At 60.1% G+C, this 16,739-nt stretch overlaps 3 protein-coding genes across 5 annotated transcripts; all 3 read right to left on the bottom strand.

Annotated features, from left to right (window-relative positions):
* Window positions 1–226: 226 nt before the first annotated feature.
* On the bottom strand, window positions 227–1,674 carry FOXS1 (forkhead box S1). Its single transcript, XM_005524736.3, has one exon. The coding sequence runs from the start codon at window positions 1,622–1,624 to the stop codon at window positions 278–280; it is 1,347 nt and encodes a 448-aa protein (XP_005524793.1). The 5' UTR covers window positions 1,625–1,674; the 3' UTR covers window positions 227–277.
* Window positions 1,675–2,457: 783 nt separating this feature from the next.
* On the bottom strand, window positions 2,458–8,266 carry LOC102104399 (interferon regulatory factor 4-like). Of its 2 annotated transcripts, XM_088064602.1 has the most exons (9): window positions 6,142–8,266; window positions 5,322–5,569; window positions 4,720–4,909; window positions 4,443–4,519; window positions 4,123–4,225; window positions 3,736–3,837; window positions 3,259–3,654; window positions 3,029–3,147; window positions 2,458–2,924 (listed from the first exon to the last, which is right to left on the bottom strand). In XM_088064602.1, exons 2-9 carry the CDS (start codon window positions 5,493–5,495, stop codon window positions 2,784–2,786), a joined length of 1,302 nt encoding a protein of 433 aa, XP_087920728.1. In that variant the 5' UTR covers window positions 5,496–5,569; window positions 6,142–8,266; the 3' UTR covers window positions 2,458–2,783. The 2 variants fall into 2 exon arrangements, with proteins under 2 accessions (XP_087920728.1, XP_014109574.1); XM_014254099.2 differs by having other exon boundaries at window positions 4,479–4,519; window positions 5,322–8,266.
* A 113-nt stretch (window positions 8,267–8,379) lies between these two features.
* DUSP15 (dual specificity phosphatase 15) lies at window positions 8,380–15,510 on the bottom strand. 2 transcript variants are annotated; one of them, XM_014254088.2, is made up of 8 exons: window positions 15,433–15,510; window positions 14,787–15,197; window positions 13,217–13,250; window positions 11,285–11,367; window positions 10,792–10,841; window positions 10,093–10,167; window positions 9,460–9,631; window positions 8,380–9,288 (listed from the first exon to the last, which is right to left on the bottom strand). In XM_014254088.2, exons 2-8 carry the CDS (start codon window positions 14,805–14,807, stop codon window positions 9,076–9,078), a joined length of 648 nt encoding a protein of 215 aa, XP_014109563.1. In that variant the 5' UTR covers window positions 14,808–15,197; window positions 15,433–15,510; the 3' UTR covers window positions 8,380–9,075. The 2 variants fall into 2 exon arrangements, with proteins under 2 accessions (XP_014109563.1, XP_087920729.1); XM_088064603.1 differs by lacking the exon at window positions 15,433–15,510 and adding an exon at window positions 15,323–15,338.
* Between the last annotated feature and the right edge of the window lie 1,229 nt (window positions 15,511–16,739).

Below are 16,739 nucleotides of genomic sequence, written 5' to 3'. Positions count from 1 at the left end.
ACAGGACCTGGGTGTAGGTGTGCTGACCCAGGCCATGCCCGTCCCCACATGGCCTCACCATCCAGTCAGTGATCACTGATGGAGGGACTGGTGGGGATGGAGACTGTGCTAGGCGGGCTTGGGCACGTGTGTCCCCCAGCCAGCACCTGAGCTGGGGCTGAGGGTCCCCAGCTTGGCCCTGCCCACTGCCCACCTCGAATGGGGCACAGAGACCACGGAGGCAGCGTTGGGGAATGTGCTTTATTAGGTGCTGGGTTGTCTCAGGGTGGGGAGTCCCTCACTCAAAGAAGAACATGCCGGGTGTCCGGTAGAGGCAGGGGGGCAGCCCCAGGGGGTAGCCATTAGCCCCCTGCAGTGGAATCGTGGTCCCCGGCCCCCATGGCTCCTTCTGCTCACCTGCCCGTGGCCCCATGGCCCCGAAGGATGGCTGGCGGGGGGCAGTGGAGGCCGGGGGAGCTGTGGCCAGGAGATGCTCCAGCGCTGTGCTGCAGGGCCGCTCCTTCATGCAGAAGCTCAGCGCCTGCACCCGGCACTGGTAGCTGCTGCCCAGCGCCTCGGGGCCCGGCCGGCTGAAGGAGCCGAACACGGGCAGGTGGGGCTGCGTGTAGCCCTCTCCCTCCAGGAAGCAGGATGGGGGGGGCTTGCCCGTGCCGAGGAGGTTGCCAGGGAATGCAGGTGGCACCTGCCCGAATGGCTGACACGGCCCCAACCCAGGGGCAGCCAGCTCCTTGCCCTCCAGCTGCTCTGGGGGGGTGTCTGGGGTGGCCGGCGAGTCCTGCGGGGGGTCCCTGTGCTGGGTGGGCAGCAGGGCAGGCAGCAGGGCAGGGTGCTGGTGCTGGGCCGGGCGCTCGCTGGGCAGTGGGTACTGACCTGGCCGGGGCAGCTGCAGCGCCGCCGGGAGCCCCCCGAAGACAGTCTCCTTGGGCGGGCGGCTCTCGGGGGACGTGAAGAACGGCCCCTTGGACTGTGGCATGTCCGGCACGTACAGGCAGGGCTGCCTGGCCTTGGGTGGCTGCCGCCGGGCACAGGGCTCAGTACACCCCGGCACCCCGGCACCCTCGGACAGAGCGGCGGGGCTCGGCAGGCGTCCTGTGCCCGACGGCGAGGGGTAGCCCCCCTCTGCCTTCCCCTCCTCCGGCAGCGGGGCGGCGGGCAGCCCTCGCGCCTGCTGTCTGGGGGTCTTCCCTCGCCCCTCGTCTCCCTCAGTGCCTGGCGCATCCCGGACGCCCCTCTTCCTAGTGAAGCGCCGGCGGCGCCGCAAGAAGCTGCCGTTCTCAAACATGTTGTAGCAGTCGGGGTCGAGGGTCCAGTAGTTGCCCTTTCCCGGTTTCTTGTCATCACGGGGCACCTTGACGAAGCACTCGTTGAGGGAGAGATTGTGGCGGATGCTGTTCTGCCAGCCCTGCTTGTTCTCACGGTAGAAGGTGAAGCGGCCCATGATGTAGCGGTAGATGCCGCTGAGGGTGATGCGCTGCTCGGGCGCGCTCTGGATGGCCATGGTGATGAGGGCGATGTAGCTGTAGGGTGGCTTGGTGGCCTCAGCGCTGGGGAAAGCGCCGCCGGCCGGCTCAGGGGCCGGTGGGCTGCGCAGCGCCGCGTCGCCGACGGGGAGGTCCGGCTGCATTTTCCCGGCCGGCCCGCGCAGTTCCAGCTCTGCCGCTGATCCCGCTGTGCCGCACGGCCCCAGCACGGCCCGTTAAAACCCGGCCGGCGAGGGGGCGGCGGGCCCCTCCTCTGAGGGGCCGCCCAGGGCGGAGCGGGACTCTGCCGTCCAGCACTGGTCCCTGCGGACAGACGGACGGATGCGCCGCCAAGGCCTGCCGCCAGCAGCCAGTGGCCTCGGGGTTGGCACGACCGCGGCTTCCCCAGGGCAGAGGCGGGCACAGCCCCCGGCTCCCCCAGCCCCTTTTCCCACGGAAAGTTCCCACGACCTGGTTCTCATCCTGCCCTGCTCACGGTGTGGAGCGGGGCTCCGGCTGGGCCTGCAGTGAGGCTGAGTGAGGGATGTTGGTAAGACTGAAGGTGTCCCCTGCCCACCCCAGTGCCTCAGACCCTGCCCCCCAGCCCGGGCTTGTGCTGGATCCTGTGCCAGGTCTCTCTGTTGTGCCAGATCCCTGCATTGATCCCATAGCTCGGAGCACAGCACAGACCCCTGGAACCTCATTGAGAGTAAACTGAGGGACAGGTAGTGATTGCCTTTGGGACAGCCTTGTGTTGCCAGGTCAGCACAGCAGCCACAGGCACCTTGCTGCTGCTTTCACCCCTGCCAAGGGGCTTGGACAAGGGGCAGGACAGGTCTGGAACCAGTGCTGGGGCAGGGTTTGTCTCACGCTGTTTCCCTGTGGCTGGTTCTGAGCTGGCTTTGCCCACATGAGCCTCTGTCGGGACTCAGCTTCCCCAGACACCTGTGCTCTGCTCAGACCAGCACCAGCCCCCCACACCAAAGCCAGCCCCCAACACTGATACAAAAACATAACCTTTATTTCTAAGGTTCGCAATGGTGAGTCCTGGCAGAGCAAGGTGCAAGAATGGAGCCAGGTCTGCCCTGGCTTGCTGAAAAGGCACGCAATAAATCCCTCCTGGGGGACTTCTAGGGAATAAATACAGCAATCACAGGGGCAGCAGTACCTGCACACCCCAGCTAACATCTGTCCTTGTCTGGTCCCACACACTGAGCATCCTGAGCACTCTGCCTTGGGACATGCAGCTGGAGCGGGGCCATGGGGCTCAGAGCCTCCCACTCTGAGACTTTATGGCAACTGGGCTCTCCTCTCCCACCCAGTTCAGGGCTGGCAGAGCTGTTTGAGGACATGGAAGATATGGCTGGAGGTGCCAGGGGCACAGGGCTGTGGGGAATTGCAGAGCAGCATCGGCCTCAAGCGCTGGGCATGATGGAAGAGCTCCCGTGCGAACACCGGCTCCACCTGTGGAGGCACAGAACAATGGAGGATGGGCACAGGTCCGTGTCCCTGCATTGCAATGGTCCCTGTGCCTGGCTCAGGGGTTGCCAGCCCCAGTGGGTACTCACGTGTGCCATGATGAGCTTCTGGAAGGGGTGCCCAGCTCTGGTGGGGTATTCCTCCCCGAAGCACAGGTAGATCTGGTATTGAGGCATGAGTTGTCCATTGCTCAGGTACTCCCTCACCTCTGCAAGACACCAAACCTATCAGGGGACAGAGTCCTGACAGCCCCCATCAGCCACACCAGGGCAGCACCAGCCCCTCTTTTCGAGGGGAGTGGGGTCTCTCAGGGACTTACGCTGTATGTACTGCTGTGTGTCCAGCAGCTTATAAGTCTTCTCCCTCTCCAGCTTGTTGGGCCAGTTCTTGTGTGGGGCCAGCGGCCCATTCCAGTACACCCTGCCCTGGCACTGCCGCTTCATGAAGACCCCCTCAGGTGCTACCCACAGCAGCACCCCACGCTCCAGATGGGGCAAGAGCTGCTCCAGCACATCTGTCATGCAGGCCACGTGGCCATGGCCACTGAGCACCTGTGGTGGGGGGAACTTTATCTGCTCCATGCAGGAGGGGCCGTAGAGGTGCTCGCTGTCGGCCGGCACGGCGCTGGTGGTGATGCGGCAGCCCTCGGCCATGCGGGTGGTCACCTCCTTCACCAGCACATCGCAGTAGTACAGGCGGATGTGGAGCCAGCAGTCTGGGACAAAGTGAGGGTCAGTTCCTGGGCAATCTGGGCTGGTGGGCCCACCCAGAGCATTGCCTGCAGCGTGGCTCCTACCTGAATTGTTGACATCCTCCACAGGGAGGTAGGACTGGGGTCCAGGAAGAAGCTGGCCATGGGTCGGGTTCCAGCCATAGAAGACTCCCCTCACAAGGAACCCTGGACCAGGGCAGAGGTGAGGTGGTAAAAGGACATGGACAGTTACCCCAAGGGCTTCCAGGCACTCTCCTGGCCCAAGCGCCTGGGCCCACACTTCCCACTGTGTTTGCTCATTATTAGATCTCATTATATCCCCTAAGGCTTTGCTGGGGTAGGGTGGGAGTTCTCAGCTCCTGCCTCGATCCTCACAGGTGTTGCCTGCACGAGCAACAGGAGAACAGGATCCTGGCAGAAGCATGTGCTCCCTACCCCCTGCCCCATCCTACAGAGAGGGACCCTCCTCACCTCGCTCAGTTGGGTGGCCAGAGAGCCGGGGCTGTGGAGGCACGTGGACACTGTGCAGCATGTCCTTCTGGCTTTCCTCCTTTGGACTGCCTGCAGTGCTGCCCTGGGGGTAGGAGCAGCTTTGGTGAGGGCTGAGCTGGCAGCAGGGGATCTGAGCCAGCTCCTGCCTCTACCATGGACCCCATAAGCCAGCAGATCCCCTGCCTGGGTCTGGCAGTGCATGGCACAGGGGACCCTCTCTGATTCCCCTTGGGACAAATGCAGGCAGTGTGCAAGTGGGGGAGCAGCTGATGGGTGAAGGGGGGATTTGAGGGTCCCACCTTCTCCCCTGCCTGGATGGCACAGGGCAGGCTCACCTGCTGGTCCTCAGTGCCTGGGGACTGTGTGTCACTGTCCTCTGCAGAGAGCAAGAAAGAACAGATGAACCCCTGCAAACGGCAGGAACAGCCCCAGAGAAGACAGCTGGCTCTCTGGGACACCCAGAGAGGAAGAGGAGCAGGGAGGAAGGGTAATGTCTGTGGGGCACGGGGCTTGTACAGGCATGGTTCAGGTATCAATCCCACATCTGGCACAGGAGGAGGGACGGCAGGGACGTACCTGCATCACAGGCTCTGTCAGTCACGATCTGGTACACCTTGTAAGGCTCGGAGATGTCCAGCTGGCTCCGCTCGGGCACCTCCTGGAAGTCGGTGCTCTTGTTGAGGGCGCAGCGCAGCCGCGTCTTCCAGGTGGAGGGGTCGGCCTTGTCCGTCCCTTCGTGGTATTTCCCCTTGTAGATGGCCCAAGCCTGAGGGACAGAGGGTGCCCTGTGCTGTGGGGGCTGCCACAACCTGACCCCCGGCTCGGCTGTCCAGGGACCCAGCAGGGTATGAGTCCGCCGGGGTTTGGGGGCAGTGGGGAAGCAGGGCTCTGTGTCCTGGGGGACTGCGGGGTCGCAGGGGAGCACACGGAGGTGGGCGGTGTGTGCCGGGGTGTGCATGGAGCCAAAAGCCCTGGCGCTGCGCACAGAGTCCGGCAGTGGAGAGCCCCGGAGGTGCACATGGCTGCACAGAGCTGGGTGAGCGATTCCGGGGTGCGCCCGGAGCTGGGCAGTGGAGACCCTCGGGCAATGGGGAGCCCCGGGAGTGCACACGGAGCCCGGCGACCAGTCCCGGGGACTCTCCCAGGGCCGAGTGGGGACCGCGGGGAGCCCGGGATACCTTGAAGAGCGCAGCATCCTCCTGCTGCCGGTAATCCTGCTTGGCCGCGTGCTTCCAGGGGATGCGGAAGAGCGTTCGGTGCCGGTTCTCCCAGCGCAGCCCCGGGTACCGGCCGCTGTCGATCTGCGCGATCAGCCACTCCTTCAGCCGCATGGGCGCCCCCGGCTCCGCCATCGCGGCCCGGCGGCGAAACCGAAAGCGGCTCCGGCTTTCACTTTCCCTTTCCTGGCCCACGCCGCAGGTTCTGGCTGACCCAAAGCGCGGGGAGGGGGGGAGGGACGGATCTTAAAATTTTTCCACTGCTTCACTTTTCCCCACGCAGCAGCGTCAGACATCCGTGTTCAGGAAAAAGTGATGTCGTAACTGAAGGTTACAGCAATGGGAAGAGCTGGTGCCTCTCGGAGGGACCCCCAAAAAAGGCATCCCCGAGGTTTCAGACCTTCACAATGTGTGCACCCGTGTACACCAGTGGTGATTTTAAGCTCTTCCCGTTGTTCATTGGCTCCTGCGGAGGCTCTGGGTCATTGACCCCCACCCCGGGAAGTGCCCTTTGTTAGGCAAAGGGTGAGCGCCCGTTCCCGGCTCTTGCCTGAGGCTCTAGCCTTTCCCTGCGGTGGAGAATACAATGTGCAGCTCGCACTGGTGATTTGCATACCGAGATACCTGAGCTAGGTGCATTTCTCAACACAGGCACCCTGCACTCGCGGGAGAGGGGCAGGCAGATTGCATCCACGGGACAAGGCACCAGATGGCACACGGAACTCTCCTCCACCCCTCCCAAATGCTTCCCCTAAAACTGTCAGGTCTCCCACATGCTCACCGAAGGGGCCAAGGGACTCTACTCCCTGCTTTGGGGACCCATCCAGACACGTCCCAGCCTCAGGGATTGCGTCCTCCCGTGGGACCAGCTGCTCACTCCATGGGTGTGGGGAGCTGCAGGGAACTGCGGAAAGAGCACGGGGTTTCCAGGGTGGTGTGAACAGTCACATGTCCCCATCTTTCAAATCTCTCCTCTGCTCTAATGCTCACGTCTGCCTCGTTGGGCTCTGGATGCTGAGTCGAACGGGAAACTGGTGAGAAGGGCGGATGAGCTGTGCCAACGGCTGCCGGGACTGGGGTGGGACACATCCTGCACCAGGGCATGGGCTGGGCCACTCGGGGGTGACACTGGTGTTGGTGATTCGTTCATCACTGCTGCAGAGTTCCATGTCGCTGTGCAGAGAAACCCTGCTCCTCTGCCCGGCTGCTGCCCCCAAAGTCTCTTTTTGCAGTCTTCCAGGTCTCCTTTCCTGCTCTGAGTCAGAAAAAGTCACCTCTGGCCAAGAGGAGAAGCGAAGTTCCTGAGAGCTACTGGGGCTGCAAAGTCTCCAAATGAACAATCAGTGGCAGAGAGCCCAGTCCTGGGCTTTCCCAGAGGCTGTGAGGACAGGGCATGGACACGTGGCACAGAGGGCACATGGGGCTACACGGGGTGTACAAGTGAGCCCCACTGGCAGAGGTTTTATCTCCTTATTGAGCCTGTCTGGGACCCCTTTGTTGCAAAGTGAAGCCCAGGCACCACCTGTGCCCCCCATCAGGGTGAGCTGTGGGGCCACGTTCTGGGAAGAGGGCCTGGGAATTGACTGACATAGAATCCCCATCTCCCCTTTCTGCCTTGGGAAGCAGAGCCATGGCAAGGAGTCACTGCACAGCCTCCCAGTGGCTTGCACCGATTACATCCAAGGCCGGGAGATAATCGCAGCCGCCGGCTCGTTTGTCAGCCCCAGCCCGCCGGGATAAGTTTTATTGGTCGGCTTTTTATCGGCCGGCCGGGGATTTCATGTGGTGTGGCAGCCGCCTGGTGACGCAGGACTCGGGGGATCTAATTACCCCTAATCAGCGAGGACGCTCAGGAGCCAGATTCCCTGCTGTATTCTTCACCATGCTTCTCCCCTCCCAGGGAAGGTGAAGCTGCTTAACCCTTAAACTTTTCATGCCAAAATGAGTCAAACATTAACTCGTAGCTAACGCTGCCCTTGCCTGGGTTTTTCCAGGCTGTGTAAATCAGATCTGCCAAAATAAATACATTTTGCTGAGCTGGAGGAGCTGAGCTGGAGGGGCCAGGGCCCTGTGTGGTTTACAGTGGGAACAGGGGAATCCCTGGGTGTAAACACCTTGGCATAAGGTGTCCCAGTGTGGGAAGGTGCAGCTGTGCATGGTGCACACATCCATCCCAGATGCGTGGTCCTGGGCTGCAGGACTTCCACCCTGCTGCGTGCTGAGGAGGCCAAAGGGTGCTGCAGAGCCTGGCCTGGGGCGAGGGAGTGGGTAGAGGCACCTGGAAGGAACTGGAATGAGAGTGGGATCCCATGGCAGATGTGCAGGAGCAGTGAAGGGTGATGAACCCCTGGTTATTCACTTCACTCAGTATCTACCCAGAGAGAGTGGAGCTCCCAGTCTGCCTGGGTCACCCCAAGGCAGCACCCAGCCCAGCAGGCAGAAACTGGCAGCAGAAAGGAGCCCTGGTCTTGAAGCTTTGTCTCCTGGGGGATCCCTTCCCCCTAGGAGAGGGGGCAGGAATGAGGGGGACCCCAGAAAAATGCTCTAAGTCCCAACAGGGACAATGCTGCTTACCCAGCTGGGCATCCTCGGAATTTTTCCCACCTGGGACTCTGCCCCAGGAAAAGGTGCAAATGGGACAGGTCTGGGGCTTGTGATACTCAGCTGGTGCCAGGTTCTCAGTACTCCCAGCAGCTGGAGTCAGCGGACTCCTGGAACTGGTGCTCCTGGATCCAGCGAGTGGAGAGGCTACAGTGAGACAGGCTCCAGGTAAGTTCCCACCTGCTGCTCCCAACCTCTCCTGGAGCAGAGCTTGTCCCCAGAGAGCCCTGCCATGGCACTCACATTTCTGGCCTTCCTTGTCAGCTTCCCACAGGGCAGCAGGGTGAGCCCTGTCAAGGCATGCCAGTGTCCCCAGCTCACTCTCCAGAGTGGCCAGCAGCAGCTGCGGACTGGTCCCATGCTGGTCCCATGCCCCTTGGCATCCCTGGCCAACCCGGCCATCACAGGAGAGTCAGACCACAGAGAAGGGTATTTATTACTGGGGGACATAGAAACTCTTTAAGCAAAATGGCTTAAGGCTCTGCTCTAGTGAGGTCTGGCCAGGTTAAATGCTTGGTTCCCACCTGTTACAGATTGTGCCCTGGGATAGGTGGGAATGGGGTGCAATGGATTCCTAAAGCTACAGTGCTTGCTCAGAGCTTGTGCTTGGCCAGTCTGGAGCTGGACCCTTGCCTGGGAGCCTGTGTGGTGGCATTACCTGCTGGCACACTGGTGTGTCCCTGCTCCGCAGCCAACCTGGATGGTGGGAGCTTGTGCTGCTGGTGGGAAAACCGCTCTGAGGGGAGCACCGGCTCTCCCATGCACCCTGAGGCCATGCAGTGGGTACCCAAGTGCCAAAGCTGCTGCTGGCAACACCTGGATACTGGCCTGTGGCAGAAGAGACCCCCTGTGTGTTCTGCCCCAAACAGGAGCCTGCAGTGACCCAGGGCAGAGACCTGTGTCCCCAGCAGGGTGGATGTAAAGAAGATGAACCCAGCATGTGCTGCAAAGCCCAACAGCGTCCATGAAACCTGCCCAGACAGAGGGTGGCACATTCCCACCCCAGAAGAGAAGAAGGAGCTGGGCTTTGTGCAGGTTCCTGTCCCACTGTGTTGCATCTCTTTCATCTCTCCCAGGCTGTTGGGTGATGCTCACTGCTCTCCCTTGGCTTGGGTCACTTCAGACAAGCCGGGATGCAGGAGAACGTCCTCTTCACCCGCAGCAGGAAGGGACTTGTGCTCCTCATGTCTCTGGCTCTTGGGACCAGTCCTTGCACAGCTCCCTCTGTCCTGGATGTTCCTTCTCTCCCTGCTGGCAGCAAGGCCTTTATTTCTTCCTCGTCATTGAAAGGAGACATCCCATACCTCTGCTTCAGGTGCCTGCGGACCTGGGGAAGAAGTGAGAAGTAAAATACAGTGCTGGTTTACAAGGGCAGGTCCAAGTCTGCCAGCAAGGGGAGTGGGGAAGAAACTAAGTCCCCTCAGGACTCGTCCTTGCTCTGAGACCCATGACAGACTCAGCCACGGAGCAGGGCATGGGTGGCAGAGGCTTGTCCCACCTTGCGGGCTGCACTGCCGCTGAACTCAGACAGCTGCTGCCTGAAGCCGGGGTTGGGGTTGGCGACGGGCCGGATGGTTCGGATGGCATCCAGCACCTCCTGGCAGCTCAGCTCCGTGACAACCATGACGTAGGCAACGACCACCGTGGTACTGCGGGAGATGCCAGCAAGGCTGGCAAGGGAAAGTGCAGAAGGGCTGGTGTTAGTGGCGCACCTTGACCCCATATTTGCCTCTTCCTCCACCCTTGTGCCTCAGATATTTCAGTTCTTCTCTAAGGACTTGCTCTCCCGGAGGCCTGAGACCTTCCAAGGTCCTGGCCATCAGTGCCTATAAATACCCATTCCTCTACAGGGAACGGGAGCAGCAGCCACTGCCTGGCTGCCTGCCCCAAAACCCGCTCATCCCGCGCACTCAGCTGCAGCAAAAAGCTGCCCCAGTTCCAGGACTGCCTGGATCCCGCTGGGTTTGAGTCACAAGCCACAGCTGAGGGTGGATCCTGGGTGGGTCCATTGGCACAGAGCCCTCTGGCACAGGCTGGCTTTGATCAGGGGTTGCAGCTAAAGTGAGGGGCAGGGGGCTGTATCTGCTGAGCTGTGGGGACACAGCAGTGGGCATAGGGGAAGAAGCATTACCAGTGGACAAGACAGTTCCCTCCATGCAGACGACACTGATGGATAAAGCTGATGCATTCCTTGAAGTGCCTCTTGCTAGCAGGAAAAACAAACCAGACAGAATAAGAACTTCAGGGGTGGAACAGCATTTTTAGCTGCAGGCAGAACAGCCCTGGACGTTTGAGTTGTTTTAGGGGATCTGCCAGCCACTGCTAAGACCTGAGCAGCTCCGTGCTGTTTATTCCCAAGGAAAGGTGGATTTGCCAGCTCATTCTGTGCTGGGGACACAGAAGGGGACACTGTGCTGGGGATGCACGGGGCTGCCCTGTGACTTGTGTGACTCATGCTGGGCCAGTGGGACGCTGGCTGCTTGAATCTCCAACCACGCCTGTGCCCTTGGCTGGCTCCACACACCCTTTATGTGCTTTCCCCTCTCCAGACACTTCCCAGGGGGATGCTTGCTGTTCCTTTCCATGGCTGCTGCAGAGTGGCTGCCCCTCATCTCATCCCAGGGCTCGTACCCTCACAGCACTCGCTGAACTGGGATGCTGTCAGGGTCCAAGGGTGGTCCCCTGCACTGTGGCATCACATCTCCAGCCTGTGCATCACTGTGCTTTAGGAGCTAGAGGCAGCACATGGAAGGCTTGAGAAGCTGTGAGCCCTCACCTTTGGTCACCCTCTCACCTCCCTGCATGACCCCAGCCTCCCCAGGGTACTCACATGTTGGCTTCAGGGGTGTCAGGCAGGGGGATGCGGAGGTAGGTAATGTCCTGGAAGACAGAATAGAAGAGGAGAAGCTCAGGTACTGCAGCCAGGGTGTCATACATGGTCAGAGCAGGGCTGGCAGTGCCTTTGCTCCTCACCCACAGCTGCCTACAGGGTTTTGATTCCTCCACACAGCATCCCCCCTGTATGGGGATGGGGCCACACTCTCCCTGGGGTGAAGGGCAGGGCAAGGGGACACCAGCAACTCGTGGGAGGGGATGGAAAACAAGAGGAGTCTGGAGAGCTGGAAATTGTTTCCCGTCAGTGTTCAAGGCCGGGTTATAGTCACAAGACAGCCAGTTTCCCATGCCGGGGGGCCGCCCAGCTCCTCTGGGATCAGTGACCAGGGAGAGGTGTACGTGCTATGGAATGCTCAGAGCAGGAAAGAAGATGCAGCATGGAAGGAGCTTCAGGAGTTTACAGGGTGACATCTAGTGCAGGACCCTACCTTCAGCAAGGGCTGGGGGGATTCATGGATCGAAACAATGTGGGTGATCTTGTTCCGGCTTAGCTGCTCCAGGTCTTTGGCATCTGAAGGATAAAACTAGACATCAACATGTATTCATTTCCTACACTTCTATTCTCACAGTGCTCCCACCCTGCTTCTACAGCCAGCCAGCACACAGAGCCCTGCTCCAGCAGATCAACTGCATCCCACCCCCACATGCAGCAGTGCAGACATGGGCAAACATGGGAACCTGGAATGTCAGTCCCATGATTCTGAACCAGAGGCCTCTCCCTGATCCTTTCTCCTTGCTGCTCATGCTGGTTAAACCATTCACACCTGCACAGAAACACTCTAGGTGAGCAGGCAGTGTCCCTCCTGCCTGTACTTGTCCCTACTTTGGGAGGAGACGTGCCCTGCCCATACCTCCTTGAGCAGACACACACGTAGCACTGGGACTTGCTGCAGCCTAAGAGAACTGCTTTATCTTGTACACTATGGATGTGGACCTGCAGCAATATATATCAACTCTGATTTTCTGTAGAAAACACCTGAGTAGTGACTTGCTTCTTTCTGGTCTGTTCTCTATGCAACTGCATGGACAGAAATGGGGTGTCCTTGGCTGTTTGGGGCAATGCTTCAGCATTCTGGATGTGATCCTGGCCTCTGGTCCAGCACAGCAGTTGTTCACAGGGAGGGGAGCGTGCTCGTCTTGCTGAGCAGCTTCCGAGTGTCTCCCTTTCATGCCACAACCAGCAGATGCAGCAAGCGTGGGGGGGAGGGGTAACATTTCCCCATCTCATTCTTTTGGGTTTCTAAACTTTCACGTGGTATAAAACCTTGGCTCAGGAATCCAGCCTGGGATGTGCTAACGACATGATGTGAATTTTAATAGGAGCGAGTCTCAAGGGAGATGCTCTGCAGGGAAGCTGTGGTCTGTGTGGGGAGGGAGATGGGGACCCTTGTGGGGACTCACACACCTTCCCATCTACCTCGGCAGGCAAATGGTGACACTGGAATCAAGGCTTACCAGGGCTGGAAAAGCTTCCAGTTGGAGGAAATGTCTCTGTGAGCTTAATATTGCAGGCCTAGAATCTTGTCACGCTGGATTGCCTGGCAGAGTGATGAGGAGTGTTTGGATGGCATCAGGCCTAGGCCCCACAGCAGAGGCTGTTCACAGGAATCCCCGTCATGAACCTGGCAGCTGGGTGCCCTTGTCCCCCTGCTCCCAGCAAGCCACAGCCCCCCCAGCCCAACCTGAAGTGCTCCATGGGGCACAGGGAGAACAAGGGATGCCACTCCAGTGACATTTCCTTAGCAATTCACACCAGTGGTTTTAAACTTCCACAGTGCTTACAGAAGGAATCAAGCTGGCAAAGGAACCATCAGGGAGGCAGGAGTACTCATAAATGCTGGTTTGTCATGGCCGATGCCAACCCTTGGTCATTAACTGTCCCCTGACAATGAAAACTCCTTAAAATAGTGACTTGGTGTGACAAGGTGTGACAAGACTCTGCCTTTGGGATATTCCCTCCTGAGGGTGGGCAGCCCCTCTGGCCTCTTCTATAGCTGCAAAACTGGGGAGCATTACCCTGTCCTGCTCCCTTGCACCCATGTGGCACCACCAGCTCCTCTGCTCCTGGCACAGAATCCACATTTCCTCCTTGGCTCCTTTCCCCAATGTATCCCAAGAGCTCAAGGCAGCTGTTAAATAAGGAAACCATGCAAAGGCAGGGGTCCCTGCCTTGCCTTTCTCACAGTGTCTTCACTCCCACTACTGCCAACCCCAATTGGGTGACAGAGCAGAGCAGGCACAGGCAGGGTAGTGGGTGCAGGCAGGGTGTCAGGCAGCATTTGCAGGCAGGGAGACACCAGCTCAAGCAAGCCCCACTCCCCAGCTGGAGAACATATCTGCAGCAGCTGAGTTCCACTTACCAACGAAGTTCCCAAGGTAGAGGCCAGGAAGGATCTGTGGGACACAAGGAGAAGTGGCAGTGTGAACAGTGACCTCATACTGTGGTACCCACTGTGCTGGGACCCACGCTGGGAAGCAGTGACCTTGGCTGGAAAGGCCAAAGCTCTGGCATTGACATGACCATTTCCAGCCCTGGGGCAGGAATGGTGCTGGGGCAGCTCGACCTGTGCATTTCCAGGGCTGCCACTGCCCTGGCATGCAGGATGTGGGGCTGGATATAGCCCTGGCACCTGCAACTATCTGGCACTGCACTTTCACAGGCATGTTTGGTTTTTTTTTTTGCTCCTCTTGTTTATCATCAATTAGTCCTCCGTTGGGGTTTATTACCTGAGCTCAACAAGTTGCATACACCTTTGTACAGCCTTGGACTCTACCTGTGACCTGTGGAAGCCCTGCTGCTTGAGGGATGGGAAAGCAACAGGCACAGAGAAGCTTGTAGGGGATGTGGCTGTCCCCCTCCCACCTTGAGCTCCACTCCCCTCACTCTGCACTGCAGGAAGCCCATTTCTCACAGCCCAGGCACAGATTGCTCTGGACACCATGCTTTCAGCTCATTTCCCCTGGGAAATTCCACTTCTCATGATGAAAAAATAATTACTTGACAAGGCCTCTGTTAACAGCACTGCAGATGCAGAAGCAGGACACCTTGTAAACCTTGTCAACCAGAGCTATTTTATATTCTCCCTCACTCACAGCCTGGGCAGTGAGTTAAATCCTGTATCCAGCCGGTTCTCTGCCAGCTTCTCCCTGCAGCAATATTTGGTGTCCAGGGCAGGCGGAGGTGATTTTCACTAGCACAGCTGGACTCACACTAGTCTCACTGCTCACATTTGGAAAGGTTTCTCTCGACTTAAAGCTTAAAGAAGGTTTTTTTTTTTAAGCGATTCCTGCGATTTCAGATCAATTTCCTATCGACGGGGTGCCTTTAATTCACAGCTGCAGCACTGAGAGGAGCGGGAGAGCGCCAGTTAGTAAGGGCAGCTCCCAAGGGCAGGACACTGAACCATGAATAAACAGCATATGCCTGTCCCCAGCACCCTGCTGACCCGCTCCTCAGAGGAGAAAACGGGGCAGCACCTAAGTAAAATAGTGCCCATCCCCTCTGCCCCATGATGCCGAGCCCCACGCACAGCCCAGCCACGCTGAGCAGGGGGTGCGGGACCACCAGGCTCGGGGTCATACAGGGCTCCCAGCATGCGCTTGGTGCTGGTTCCTTGGGATTAAAGGTGTTGGGAAAAGTTCCCCCCTTCCTTGAAGGAACTCGCTGTGACCGCTGCCCTCCACCCCCCCGGGCAGCTGTCAGCTGTCCCAGCGCAGCGTCCCTGCCTGTTTCACCTCCGGTGTTGCTCTGCCGGCAGATAAACAAACAAATAAAGAGCTGAGCCCTGTGCCGGACCCGGTGCCGGCAGGTGAAACACCACTTGGCACGGCAGAGGCAGCCGCCAAGTAAAGGTCTCCCATCTCCGGCACCGTACGAGCCGCCCGGGCATGGCCGAGCTGCAGAGCAGCCGCCCCAGCGCTCCCCGTTACCTGGCTCATGCCGTTCCCCATGGCCGACGGCGGGCGCCGGGGGTGGGGACGGGGCGCGAGTGTCCTTGTCCCCAATGCTGCCGTCCTCCCCGTCCCCGGGCGCAGCTGCCGTCCCCGCTGCCTGCTCGGGTTCCCGTCATGAAGAGCTCGGCTCCCCCAGGATCGCTGCTCGTTCCCAGCGCGGCAAGGCCGGGCCGGTGGCTGTGCCGGGGCAGAGGGGGCCGCGGCCGCCGTTCTCCGCGGCTCCTGCCGAGGCCCTTCCCCGGCTGCTCCGGCGCTGCCGCGCACCGGCTGCTGCCTGGCCGGGAGCAGACAAAGGAGGAGAAACTCCCCCCCTGCACCGTGGCGTGGGAGCACGGGGCCGCGCTGGCTGCTGCCTGTCGCCGCTGCCCGCGGCCGCACAAGGCTGCACTGTTGGGAGAAGAACAAAACCTTTGTCCTGCTCCATCAAGGAAGGTCTGTGCGGCCACGCGGCGAAGCGCCCGGCAGCACGCCCACCCCTGCCCACGCCATGCCCACCCCTGCATGCACCGTACCTATCCCTGCCCTGCCCGCAGCGTGTCCACCCCCGCTCGCACTGTGCCCACCCCTGCCTGCACCACACCTCCCCCTTGCCCGCTCCAAGCCCACTCCTGCCCGAGCCCACCTGCAGCCAGGTGCCGCAGGATCCCTGCCCTGCACGGGGGGCTGCAGGAGTGTCCTGCGGACTTCGCAGGGCCGCAGGATGGGCAGTGCCAGCGACGAACAGGGCTGAGGGGCTCCCCACCACTGCCTGTGGCCGCCAGCCCGCAGGGAGGGTCAGGCCGGGGGTCCCGGAGGGGCCGGGACAGGGCGGGGGGATCAGGCCGGGGGTCCCGGAGGGGCCGGGACAGGGCGGGGGGATCAGGCCGGGGGTCCCGGAGGGGCCGGGACGGGGGGGGGGGATCAGGCCGGGGGTCCCGGAGGGGCCGGGACAGGGCGGGGGGATCAGGCCCGGGCTGGGGGGGGCAGTGTGGGGGTGCGGGTGCCGAGAGCGCCCCCTAGCGCGCAGCCGCGCGGTTGCCATGGGGACGGGCGCGGGCTCCGGCGCCCTCACAGGCGGGCGGGGGTCGGGGGTCGCGGCCCGGCTCAGAGCGGGGCCCGGAGCGGTCCCGGTGGGCTCCCGGCGGGTTCCCGGCTCTGTATCCCAGATCCTGCACATCCCCGGGGCAGCTTGTTAAGCTCCATGCGATCCTTGTGCAGGTGACGGCAAGGATAGCGTCCCCCTCCCCAAGCCTTCCACCGTGTATGGGGAGTATGGATGGTATCTATGGGCATGTTTAGACGCTACAGATTTAGTAGAATTAATTAGGTTGGAAAAAACTTCTGAGATTATGGAGTCCAACCTATGACTGAGCACCACCTTGTCAACCAGACCAGGGCACTGGGTGCCACTCCAGTCTTTCCTTAAACACCTCCAGGGATGGTGATTCCACCACCTCCCTGGGCAGCCCATTCCACTGTATAAACACCTACAGCCCTGTCCTCTCCTGGGCAATGTCTTCTGCAGCACAGCACCTGAGCAGGATGTGATCCCACTGGGAGCAAGTGTGGCATTTGGGCAGCCTGGTCTAGTGGAAGGTGTCCCGGCCCATGGAAGGGGGTGGAATGGGATGAGCTTTTAAGGTCCCTGCCAACCCAAACCAGTCTGTGACTCTATGGAGGGAGGTTGAGGGTGGTTTGTGACACCGGGTTGATCAGCGGAGTTCAGGAGTGCTGTGGCTGAGCTGCTGCAGGGTCGTTGTGAGCATCTGCCTGCCCTGGAGAGAGGGGTGCTGGCTGCACAGGAAAGCTACAGCAGGAATGGTGGAACATGGATTGTAAGACTTGCTCTGTTCTAGTTCCCAGTGTTCATGCAGAGAGACAGAAAATTGAAATTGATCCTCTTTGTCCACAAAGAAAAAGCAGTTCTCAGTGGTATCCATATTTATTTAT

The sequence above is a fragment of the Pseudopodoces humilis genome, chromosome 19, assembly GCF_049639895.1.
Source record: "Pseudopodoces humilis isolate 2021_Gansu_Grassland_sample_001 chromosome 19, ASM4963989v1, whole genome shotgun sequence".
Taxonomy (NCBI): Eukaryota; Metazoa; Chordata; class Aves; order Passeriformes; family Paridae; genus Pseudopodoces; species Pseudopodoces humilis.
The sequence above is the reverse complement of the archived record's forward strand: the minus strand, read 5'-3'. Positions and strand labels throughout refer to the sequence as shown.

Bases quoted from the DNA above. Each gene is read 5' to 3' on its own strand.
- DUSP15 (XM_014254088.2), bottom strand. From the start codon at position 14,807: ATGGGGAACGGCATGAGCCAG. The intron at 10,168-10,791 runs GTGAGTACCCTG...TTTTCCTGCTAG, and splicing joins GACACCCCTGAAGCCAACAT to CAAGAGGCACTTCAAGGAAT. The intron at 9,289-9,459 runs GTGGGACAAGCC...CTTCTTCCCCAG, and splicing joins GCGGCAGTGCAGCCCGCAAG to GTCCGCAGGCACCTGAAGCA.
- FOXS1 (XM_005524736.3), bottom strand. From the start codon at position 1,624: ATGCAGCCGGACCTCCCCGTCGGCGACGCGGCGCTGCGCAGCCCACCG.
- LOC102104399 (XM_088064602.1), bottom strand. From the start codon at position 5,495: ATGGCGGAGCCGGGGGCGCCCATGCGGCTGAAGGAGTGGCTGATCGCG. The intron at 3,838-4,122 runs GTGAGGAGGGTC...GCCCTGGTCCAG, and splicing joins TGGCCACCCAACTGAGCGAG to GGTTCCTTGTGAGGGGAGTC. The intron at 2,925-3,028 runs GTGAGTACCCAC...GTGCCTCCACAG, and splicing joins AGAAGCTCATCATGGCACAC to GTGGAGCCGGTGTTCGCACG.